Source organism: Prosopis cineraria, unplaced genomic scaffold (assembly GCF_029017545.1).
Source record: "Prosopis cineraria cultivar Desert tree isolate PC_DT_omini unplaced genomic scaffold, ASM2901754v1 PC8, whole genome shotgun sequence".
Taxonomy (NCBI): domain Eukaryota; kingdom Viridiplantae; phylum Streptophyta; class Magnoliopsida; order Fabales; family Fabaceae; genus Prosopis; species Prosopis cineraria.
The window spans coordinates 28,672,333-28,684,722 of NW_026555339.1; the positions used below are offsets into that span (position 1 = coordinate 28,672,333).

The 12,390-nt window shown below is 31.3% G+C and overlaps 1 protein-coding gene across 2 annotated transcripts; it reads left to right on the forward strand.

Moving 5' to 3' along the window:
• The first annotated feature begins 7,003 nt into the window (after positions 1 to 7,003).
• Positions 7,004 to 11,372, forward strand: LOC129318958 (non-specific lipid transfer protein GPI-anchored 12-like). Of its 2 annotated transcripts, XM_054963973.1 has the most exons (3): positions 7,007 to 7,620; positions 9,480 to 9,533; positions 11,117 to 11,372. In XM_054963973.1, the coding sequence occupies exons 1-3, from the start codon at positions 7,224 to 7,226 to the stop codon at positions 11,284 to 11,286; spliced, it is 621 nt and encodes a 206-aa protein (XP_054819948.1). In that variant the 5' UTR covers positions 7,007 to 7,223; the 3' UTR covers positions 11,287 to 11,372. The 2 variants fall into 2 exon arrangements, with proteins under 2 accessions (XP_054819949.1, XP_054819948.1); XM_054963974.1 differs by lacking the exon at positions 9,480 to 9,533 and having other exon boundaries at positions 7,004 to 7,620.
• The last annotated feature ends 1,018 nt before the right edge of the window (positions 11,373 to 12,390 follow it).

Genomic DNA, 12,390 nt, shown 5'->3' on the forward strand with positions numbered 1-12,390 from the left:
CTTTTAATACTTGGTTAGTGAAAGAGAGAAAACATCATATATGTGCATTGATAAATGAGCACCAAGCAAAATTAGCGAGAAAGCCATACAATAGCAAGATAGAAATAGCGAATTGGTCAAACAAAGTTGGACCACATGTTAAAGTGAAACTGAGGGAGAATGTATTGAGAGCTGAAGTTATGGTGGCTGAACATTATAGTGTGAATATGATACTAGTAAAGGTAGGAAACAATGACTTGAGAGTGAATCTAACATTGTGAGAATGCTCTTGTCAAGAATGAAAAATGGTAGGAATTCCTTGTACACATGCATGTACAGCAATAAAATTAGTTCAGGATAATGTGTATTCATATGTTGAAGAATGCTACACTATTCATGTACAAGAAAAAATTTACAACTCCATAATGATTCTGGTGGAAACTATTGACATGCCTCAGTTGACAGAGCTACATTATGAAGATTATGAAAAGAATACCTTTTTAGAACCACCACTGACTACACGTCCCCCAGGGCGACCACCTACCAAGCAAACATACACTTTTTATTTATTCATAGATGTAGGGATTGAAAGGGGGTGAAAATCATATGCATATTAGTTAGTTTAAAATTGAAATGCATATGGTTTTTATTTATTTTGTGCATTTTGCTATTGAATGACCTTTTGTACAGACAACTACCTCATATGTTTTTGATACTTGTGGAGGTGATAGGTTACGTAAATGAGATTGCAGTCTATGTTGTTTTTTCGGTAAATAGACTGCATAAGTACCATTTTGGTAGCTGGGATATTTTTTATGTAAAAAGGGATGCAAATATGGTGTACATGTATTGAAATCAGTGTAATATAATGCTAATGAAAATTTCAGGTCCACATTTGTGCGAGTGAAAATGCTGTCATGGCATAAAACTACTAAATTTACCAATGTAGCATAGGGATATTATTAATGTAACTACTGACAACATAAAACCTCACTTGGGATTAAAATTTTTTGCAGTATTTCAAACATTTAAAAGACTTGTTAGATAATGGGAACCAATAACATTGATTGGCAATTTCATATTCGAAGCAAGAAAAATTCCTACTATATGTTGTGAAATGAATAACCCCACTTGGGTGTTATTGTTTATCAAAAGATACCTGTCAAAAATCAGGATCCGGTAACCTTACCTGAGAATTCCCTAACTTAAGTTAAAAAAGTAGCTAACGTGTAATGTGAAATGTCCTAACATGACTTGAAAACTCTTTTTTTAAGGATAAGTCTTGCCACAAATTGGGTTCCAAAAACCTCAATTGAAAATTCCCTAACCTACCTTGGAAACATAACTAACGTATGTTGTGAAGGTGCCTAAAGTGACTTGGGAATTCATTGTAAAAGGATAAGTATTACCACAAGTTGGGTCCTAACAAAGTCACTTGGGAATGGCCTAACGTAACTTGGGAAAAAGGTGAACACATGTTTTGAAAGAGCCTTATGTGACTTGGGAATTGACTATGTAAGGATAAGCCATTTGGCACAAGTTTTGTTCCAGCAACCTCACATGAGAATTTGGTAACAAAAGTTGGAAAATAACTAACATATGTTGTCAAAGTTCCTAATGTGACTTGAAAATTTATTATTTGATGAAAACTGATGTGGCACAAGTTGGGTTCCAGTAAAGTCTCTTGCGAATGTCCCAACCTAACTTGAAAAAAAGCTAAATGTTTGTTTTGAAAGAGCCTAACGTAAATTGGGAATTCATTGTGTAAGGATAAGCTACTAGGCACAATTTGTGTTCCACCAACCTTACTTGAAAATTCTGTAACATATGTTGTGAAAAAACCAAATGTCAGTTTTAAAAGTAACGTGAGTTAATGAAAATCAAGAACGGTTTGTCAAATTTCTTGAACATGTAGTCAAAGTTTTTTTTGAATTAATTATTATATCATATACAAGAAGCCACAGAAAAAAAACTTAATTACATGAAGGTTTAATTTACATATCACAAATGTCTATACTATGATTTCAATATTTTGGATCTTAAATTCCCAGGATTCGAAATGGACATCATATCTTGAGAGCCCACTCTGTTGTGTGGATGAGTCACCAGCCAATACAATACCTCACTCCTCATTTCACCTAATTGTTCCTACACAATCAGATAAAGTCAACTCACAAGAAAGAAAACTATCACACATAGGAATTATATCTTAACTTTAACATTTGTTTCTACCATTGTTAGAGGAGGCATAGTAAGGCCATCCCATTCCTCTCATGCAGTATTATTCCACCATCTAAGGAAAAAGATGACATACATTCCACAATCAAATCTATAAAAATATGAAATCTGTCAACATGTAGTTGGGAAATATACACTTAATTACATGTACACAATTTCAGCTTTTTTACTCACGTCATCGGTTGCTGTTCCATAGGCACCACTTTCAACTCTAGGTCATAATTGTCATCAACAAGTTCATATTTTAGTTTCATTAATATTTCTACAAACCTGCTTTTCTGAGAATAAGAACAAGGTGAATGAGAAGTTTTCACCAACAAAATTTTATATATCATTATGTAGGAAAAGGCATACCATAAAATATGTCATTTTTTCCTTCTCTTTCGGTAACAGCACTTCCTTCGCTTTCTTTCTATTCTTCTTTTTCTTCTTTGATTCTTTACTAGATGGTAGCATCAAGTCTAGCTCCACAATATAGCAAAACCAGTGCAATGCAAACATTATAGGGAAAAAAATAAAATCACAATCTCTTATGCTATACCCGATGTTAGTTGGCATAAAGTCCTTCAAATGGCTATCCAAGTCCCATTTTTTTTTATTGGTGGATTATGGTTCCTTAAAATGAACAATGTAATACTTGTAACTTGTAAGCACCTAATAAAATAAAGGAATTAAACCATAAGACAAACCGCAAAATGTGGATCAAAAGTGTGTCGCTGCACAATTTGATCCTTTTCTTTTTGCTCATTGACCAAAAGTCTTCCAATTAACATAACAACCTACATAACAAAATTACAGTTACATTAAAATTTTACTATAACTTGATCTATTTTAACTAGCACACTTGCTCACCGAACTACTAATCCATTGCCTAGGACCTAGACACTTGCATTCATATCTTGTCAGATAATACTGCTCAATCTCCACAATTTTCCTATTACAGAAAACAAAATTATATCAACCAATCGATTATGAACATATCAACTAGTAAGGTTGAATATCATACTCATGTTTCTCATTGGGTGGAATAGACTTTATATAGTATTGATAAACTTCTTTCTCTGTACATTATCCTCTTTTTTCATGTCCTCTTTTTGCCTTCTCTCTATCATCCAAAAAAGGTGAACGAATAGTGCTAATTGTTTGTCATTGTGACCTTCTTAATGTCATTTCACCCTTAGAATCTTTTTTTCTAATTGGCTTTTCTACTTCTTCTTGTGCACTCGATTCTCCCTCCTTTTCATTTTTATCTCCTTCTGCTTGTCCTTCCTCTTCTTCTTTTTCATCTTCTCTAGATCTCCCTTCCTCTTCATTTTCATTTCCTTCTACTTGTCCTTCCTCTTCCTCCTTCTCATCTTCTCTAAATTCTCCCTCCTCTTCATTTTCATCTCCTGTCTCTTCTCCTTCCTTTTCTTTGTCGTCATGTTCCAACTCTTCCTCTTCACCATCATGCTTTTGAATAACTTCCTCTCCTCTTTTTTTACCTTAGAGCTTGAAGAGTCTTTGTGCAATTCCACGTGTAAAGATCATAACATCTTTATATACCTCTTTTATTTCCTGCACCATATAAAATATCATATGTTTAAAATTATATAAAAAATAACTTTGCTAATTAACAACCATGATTTTGCCCTTACCGGATCATAAAATAAAGTTATTTCTGGAAGCTCTATTGAGAAGTTGTCATGTCCTTGAGAAGGGTGATACAAAATGCCATGATTACTTGCCTTTTTAAGTTGAACTCATGCTGTCACTCTCTCCTCTGTCCAATATTCCAAAGCATCTTCTTGCAATGACACCTCAATTGGCTCTAATGAAAACTTTTAAAAGTAGAAAATCTGCATATTTACATTTATATCATATAACCCACAGAATTTTGCAAAATAATTAATAAATTAACTTATAATAAATTATATCTTAATTTATCCATATACCACAAGAAGAAATAAGCATCCTCCAATAATTTTTTTGTGCCCATCCTTCTTCTCCCATGCTTTACATTCGGCTATCTCCTTTCCAAGCTCAGATAGTAAAAGGATGACCAAGCATAATGTACAGTTCCCAAATTTAATCCAGACATGACCTTCAATAGTTTATCACTTATTTTGGAACTCGAACTTAGACAGAAAATTCTCTAAGCAATAGAGAATGAAGAGAAACTTAAATTTATCATTTTCTTTCCCCAAAAGTATCATATCCTTTATTACATTATAGGATACTTTTTTAAATTCCTTGGTTAACGACTTTAATTTATTCTTATCTCCATTCATATCAATCATCTCCCCATCATTAGGCAAGCCAAGTAAGGCATGAATTGCTTTGCCATTAATGACTTTCCTTTGACCTCTAATGAAAAGGGATGATGCAGTAGGATCAAATGCCTTTATCACTTCTTCGCATAAATCTCTAGGCAATTTGTGACATTTAATATTTAAAAGCTTACCAAATTCTATTTTATTAACCCTATCTCTTAAAGATTTTTACTTTTTGATATAATAAAAAACTTTCTTCATCTTTGTCGCAGAACACCTTGTCTTAAATGAAATTTGTCCAAAAAAAATAAGTCAGCACCATTACTTGAATTTATCACATTTTTCATGCTTCAGGTCAAAAACAATATACCTCGTAAGCTTTTACACCAGCATTTTCCTCCTTAGCCAGATGCTTATAGTGATCTTGTTTTTCTGATGACAACTTTCTCCATACTGCAACTACTTCTGTGTTGAGTTTCTTCAAATCATTTCCCTAGGTTGTATGCTTATCACGATATGCCTCATTAAACTTGCTTAAGCCACAAAAAATTTTTTGCCTTAAAGGATTTCCTTTTGTTCTAACCATTGTCCTGCACATAAATAATGAGGGTTAAAAACAAACTACTATTGAATATATCTAACATCACTAATGGATATATATAATAGCACTATTGAATTCATCAAACATCAAATCTTAGTTTTCTCCATAGAATTTATTTGTACAAAAGATATAAATGTTTTGCCTCTTATGGAAAATCTTGATTTGCAGTTCAATCTATATTACACAGACTCTAATTAATTTATGTTGCTTAAGAGCAACAACCAAGCATCACAATTATGCACCACATACTAAATTCTTCAAAAGTTAGCCGTTGCATTGAAAATTAAAAATGATAAGAAACAAGATATTTTAAGTTTATATAAATTCAAGACAAATAGTTATAAGGGGAGAATGTAAACACTAACCCACCACTACACACACACACCAACACATGAAAAGAGTGGAACCTTGGGATGCTTATAAAGGGAAGGATAAGACGTTAATTAGCCTTGAGGGTGTGGAGCCACTAAATCCTAATGAATTGAGATTGCTTGATTTGGAAGAGAAAGAGAAAGTGTTTAACATTGGTAAGAACATCAAGAATGAAAACTAAAACTAATACACAAAGCATTGCAAGAACGAGTCTTCATAAAGAAGGACCAACAGTGATTTTGGTGTTTCTAAACCCAAGAAGAGAAGGAAATTTATAGAAGTTAGCAAACATATGTTGCAGATAGGCGTGACAAGGTTAATAATGGAAACGATTCAATTAGACTTGTGAATTTCTTGATGCCTCAAGGTCCAGCTTTTCAAGGATGGAAAAATAGTACCAAGAATGATACAAAGCAGACACGAGGAGCCAATTCAAAAACGGCAATAAAGATAGAAGGACCTATTTCCTAAAGAGCAGAAGTCCAGAGACCTATTTCCCAGTTTTAGAAGTTCATAAGCCAATTTGCAGGTGAAAGAAAGTAAAGGAAGGCCTTGCATTTTCCCTTATCACATTATACATATTAAAACATCACTGAACATCCCAACATAACCATCTCCTGCCTCAAGTCGTATACATTAGCAAGAAAAATATCAATGACAAACGTTCATAAACATTAAGCCTTTTGCACGAGAAGCATTTTGTTTCAAAGGAGAACATCGAATCCCAACAAATGCCAACCATTAAAATTGAGCCAATGCTATTTACACGAGAAGCATTTCGTTTCAAAGGAACCCAAAATTTTGAATTGGGAACATGAGCAAGTTCTATTTTCCATTGCAATTTTCAGGCCAAAAAATAACTAATTTCTATAAGAAACAAAGAATTCGATAGTAATGGTCCGAGCAAGTTTGAGACTATAAACTTTTTAAGCTGACATTTCTCACAGGAAAACCACAACATACTAAAAGTTTGAGACTTCATAGATGAAAATCCTCACTTTTACATTTGGGCGAAGTATAGGAGAGCTCAAATCCAAGCAATGGCAGTCGGAGCTTTCACAGAGAATGCAACGGAACAACACAAACGGTGCAACAAAAATGGGACCAATGCTGGAGATGACCTCTCATGGATGATTGCACAATCCTAAAGCTAATATGGAGAACTTAATGAACGACAATGAACACCGGTGAGCCAGGACGAGAAACCGCTCGACTGAGACAAAGAAACAAAGCAAGTAGGGCTTTGGTCTGTGTAGTTATTTGGTTATTTCTCTCAAGGGCAGTTTCGACAATTTATTTTGTTTTTAATCCCAAATAAGGACCATGGTCCTTAATTGGCATTTCCATATTTCAAGGTCCCTACTTGAAATTAATGCCCTTAACCGGTCCTCAATCATTATTCTCCCTAGATTATATGAAATCTAATCCTAGATTTTCTTTTTTCTTTTTTTGTACATAAAAGTTTAGAATCCTAAGAGCTCACCACCAAATCTAGGCATACATTTAAGCTCAAAGAGCGCTTACATATGTGCTTATAAATTACCCATAATAAGGTCTTCGTATCACAGCAAAATTCAATCTCACTCGTGAGTTACCAACATTTGTTGTTTTTGTGACAAAGAGGTGGTCTTACTTAGTGCACCAAAACTAAATCGTTTTCAACAGAACCAAAAAGCCCAAATAACTTTACATTTAGCCTCACATCTCTCTCTCCCTCTCTCTCTCGAGCTCTCTCGAGCTAAAAACAGAAAGAGACACTCCCAAACGCATTACACTCAAAAATGGCTATCACTATGGCAAGTCTCAGAACAGCAGCCATTGTTGCAACTCTAATAATCACAGCAACACATCACAGCACATCAGCAAAGCCTCCATCTCCTCCAACACAGCCAGGCATAGCTCCGGTGTCAGCACGGGCTATTACAGAATGCTTCAGAGCCTTAGTGAACACATCAGATTGCCTGAGCTATGTGAAATCTGAAAGTAACCTCACAAAACCAGAGAAAGGATGCTGCCCAGAGATAGCAGGACTTGTGGAAAGTAACCCCATTTGCTTGTGTGAACTGTTAAGTCATCCTGGAGCTTCTGGTTTTGCCATTGATATTAAGAAAGCTCTCAATCTTCCTTCTGTTTGTGGAGTTTCTTCTTCTTCTGCTCCTAATGTTACTTCCTGCTCAGGTACGTATAGTACACTTAATTCTTCAATGATCATCTATAGTCTCTCAAGTTTTCATTTTTTATTTGTTGTTTCTGAGAATCCTGATAGCATATAATATAATCTGAGTTTTTGGGAATCAAATCTAGTTTTCATCAGGACTGGATTTTTAGGTCTTAGACTCTTGGTGTTTGAATTTAAAGAACGAATGAAAAGATCTTGGAGATACATCTGCAGATCCAATAATCACGGCGGCCTTTTTCATTCTAAAATTCAATTTTTTTTTTTAAAGCAATCTTACGTGGATGAATGTGCAGTTAATATTGCACAGTCTTCAATAATGTGATGCTATTTGCAATTTTCTCTTAGTGCATAGTGTTTTTTTTTTTAAAAGAAATATTATGTTTTTAATCAATACACATAAAAATTAAATTTATTAAAAGTCTCAATATTCATAAGTATAAAAATGAGCTCACAGTTTATTTTTTGAGGTCATTATAATACTTGATATATATTTTTATACATTATTTGGATAGTAAGCCGTATGATTTTGTAAATGGTGGGGCTTGCTATAAATTTTGTATAAATTTATTATACGTTGATGGCATTTGAAGTGAAAAGATAAAACAAAAACATGTGCAAGAAGAGAAAGATGTGATTACATGACCGGCATTATTATAGGAACATCAAACATCAAATGTACTGATCTCCTCTTTATGTACGTGGTGTCTGCGAAATTGTAGGAAATGGCTGAACAATTCAAAAAAGACAAAATTATATATATGTATATATATTATATATCATCCAATTTTCTGTAATTAAAAGGGTCACTCTCCTTTTAATTTTACTTCATAAAAAATATAAATTGATGTAAGTGATAGGGACCAGCTCAAGTGGTATGTGATTCAAATATCAACTCTTATATATATAATAAATTAGTTTAGAAAAGTTTATCTTTGCACTCAATACCTCAGGAGAAATAATTTTTATTATTAACGAAGTTTACTCTTCATATTATAAAAAAATTGATTTGATAATTGAAATTTACATCGAAGTTAAAAGGAAGATCAACCATATCTTTTTTATTTTTTTTATATAACAATACTTTTTTTATGAAATTATATAACAATACCTATTATATCTTTAATTGGAGTGAGAGTGGTGTTGAGATAGTATCAAAATAAGTGCGTAGCTTAGCTTATATAAAGTTGTGCTACCTTGAGTAGTGCTGCGAGATCCTACTCGACTCGATTCAGAATTTTTTTCTTTTTTTATATCAGATAATAAATAGTTTCATTTTTTAAAATAAAAATTCTAAATTTAAGTGCATTACACTTTCATTGTTTCCTTTTCTGTGCTTTCAGAGTAGGAAGAGGTTAATATTTTATTCTTATTAAATATCTATAGTACTACTTTCTCTTAAAAGAAACACTTATAATACAAAATCAATGACATACTTTATAAATAAGATAAAAAAATTATTCCTCTCCACCTTTTAAAAACACTAAAGAGAGTATCATACCATCATATTTAAAAATATAAGATATTTTAATATTTATTATAAATAATTCACAGGTTTTTTTTAAAAAAGTATCCTTAATGAATATTTAAATAAAAAATTTTATACTTATTTATGATTAAATTATCATTAAATAAAGATAAATATAAAAAAAATATATATAATTTTTAATTATATTAATTGTTTTTCTAGCAGTGGAAATTAGTTAAAAATAACTTATAATTTTTACATTATTATATAATATCAACACTGTTATTAGTCAAAAGTCTGGTTATCATCATTTCACTTTCATGATTAAACAAGATACAATTTCACTGGTGAGTGAATATTTATTAAAGTTTTAGTGTTACGTGTTCCTTCCAGCTGCGGGAGTTCCAGTATCGTTGGCTCCAATAAGTCAAGATGCCATGTCCCCGAGTAAGACAAATGAAATTTATATTTCCATTATCAATATTATTACTCTTTTTCTTTTCGATGAGGTGCTTATTATTCCTAACCCTTTTCAATATCGTACTCTTCTTTTATGGCAATATATATATATATATATATATATAATCATGTTCTTCTTTTGGTTGTCCCCACCACGTGCCATGCCTATTAAATAAATGTTATCATTGCCAATGTAGCCAGCTATACAAGTTTTTCTTTTTTGCTCAAATTTAATTGTTGCTATTTTTATTTTTCAATTGATTACGCTCACACGTGGAGCTAGTTATATAAATTTACTATTTATGTAAATCCATCAACTGCTCCACTCCAAGTAATTAGTGTGAATTCAGGTCAAAAAAGAATAACGAATAATTAGAGCATAAAGAAAGTGACTTCTTTGGTTTTTGGATCAAATTAAAGTGACTGCAACTATTCTTCTTTGGAAAATTGAATTTAAAATATTGAAAATAAATAAATATGATTATTTCTAAATATATTAACTAAATACAGGTGAATTAGCAAACCCCCTGGATATTTTACAAAATAAAAAAAATTCACAGTTTGACCTTCAAGGTATCTCTTCATTCCTATGTATATAGGGTGTGATTTTTATAAACTTATTTTGTTCATAAATATAAAAGTGTGTCATGATAATTTTGAGTAATTGAATAAATTTACCCTTATTATTTTGAGAGGGGAAGAGATATTAATTGTGTATCTATTCATCACCAAAATATTAATTATGACAATATTAATGGCAAAAGTGAGAAATTGTTATAATTTTATATGTTTTCAACTAAATAACTAACTTTTATTAGGATGCGGATCTAATTAAAGATATCTGGAAGGGGGGAGTGCCAGCAATAGATTGCTTCAAGCTCTCGTGTTGTTGCTTCGACTTTCTATTTTGTTCATTATGTGTTTTGGTTTTATTTTGTCTAGTTTTGGAGTTTGTTTCTCTTTATTTTTTTTCCCTTTCCTTTGTTGTCTGGCTTTGTTTGTTTAATTTCCCTTTTTCTTTCTTTTTGTTCTTTCCATGGGGTTTTATGGTAATTTCTTATCTTTGATTGTTGTTAACAGAAGATCGTTTAATAAAAAATTTGATGAAATAAATAGGAGTGCCTAAGCTGTCAAGAAGTTGAATCAATTATTATGAGTCTCACTTTGAGAAACCAAACAAATAAAGTGGAGTTTATAAAATTAAGGAGTAGCCATCTCTTTGAATGCGTACTTGTAACATTATTATTACCAAAAATATACTTTTCAAAATATAAAGTGCTTATTACTTTCTTTAATCTTATTTATAAGGTGAAAAAAAAAATTTTAATTCTATTTATAAGTCACCCATTAAATTTTTCTATTTAACTTCCATTGAATTTTGAAGAGAAAAAATATATTATTAAAGTTAAAAAATTATTAAATTTTTAGACAGGGTTAATGAGTTTTAAAATTTTTTTTAATTTCAGTAAAACATATTGAAAGTTTCTTAGACTGAATTTAAAGATTTTTTTTTTTTTGAAGACATGAGAACCAATTTAAGCCCTTTGTTTTTTACCGCCATTTATTTGCAGGTGAAATACCAGCAGAAGGATCAGCACGAAATCCTTCATCAGAGGAATCTACTTTGAGCTATCTTGAAAGCCAAGACGATGAAGATGAAGCTTCCAGCATTATCAAGGACTCTACTCTCAATTTCATTTTATTAGGCTTCTCCACTTTCATCATCTTCACATTATCATGATTTTTAAGTATTATTATTAATTATTATGTTCTTAACTAATGCCCTTTTTTAATTTACCTATATATAGAGTCCCCGTTTACATTCAATTAATGTCTAAAAGACGTGATCAACTCTGTCTGGTGCTCAGCACTGGTAAGATCATGATCACTTCGTGAGAATGAGAGACTGATGTAAGCTAAGATGTGAGATTCAGGCATATTAGATGCATAGAAAATATTTTTTAAAAAAGAAAGGAAAATGCAATGCCTTGTAATATAACAGTGCACTTTCTCTGTTTTTTTTTTTTTTTGATAAAAAGATAGTTTTAGCCTTAAATTATAGGTATAAGAGCGCCTAGGATCTTAAAATTTTAAGTGCACTTTCACCCATTATATTTAAAAACGCCACCATGTGCTCTTTCTTATTAATTATAAGGCTATGTCTGTTATTTTTATATAGGTGAAATAGTAAATTAGTTTTTAAATTATAAGTTTAGAAGTATCATTTGGGACTTTAAATTCAATTTTTGTTCAATTTTTTCCTTCAACTTTTGAGACGATACAATTTAGTTATTGTTATTAATAAAAGTTAATTTTGATCGTTAGTTGATTAAAAAATAATTTTAAAAATTCTAATAAAGGATCAAAAAATTATAGATAAGGACTCAAAAAATATAAAAAAATTACTAAGAAAATTGTATTGGTCTTTTCTATAATTTCTTATATTATTTTCTATCATTTGTTAATGATAAGGGCTAGATTGAATCATTTTTAAAATTTAAAAGATATTATATAAAAAATAAGTTTATATTTCAAACGCTTTTAAACCGAAAGTTTATGTATCAGTTTGCACTTTTATCCTTTATGAATTGGGGGCCCCAATTTTCTCCCATGTAATTTGTTAGTGAACATGTTGAAGGAGACACATTGAGACATTTTTAAATGTTATGTGAATAAATAACATGAAAAAAATTTAGAGTCTTATACTCCTAGTGTTATAATTTAAAGGCAAAATTATCCTCTCTCTATTTTTTTCGTAAAACACTTTTGAATATACCAAATGTTACAATATTACAGTGTAAATAAACATGGCGTGCGTTATGCACTTAATAGTTTTATGCCAAAA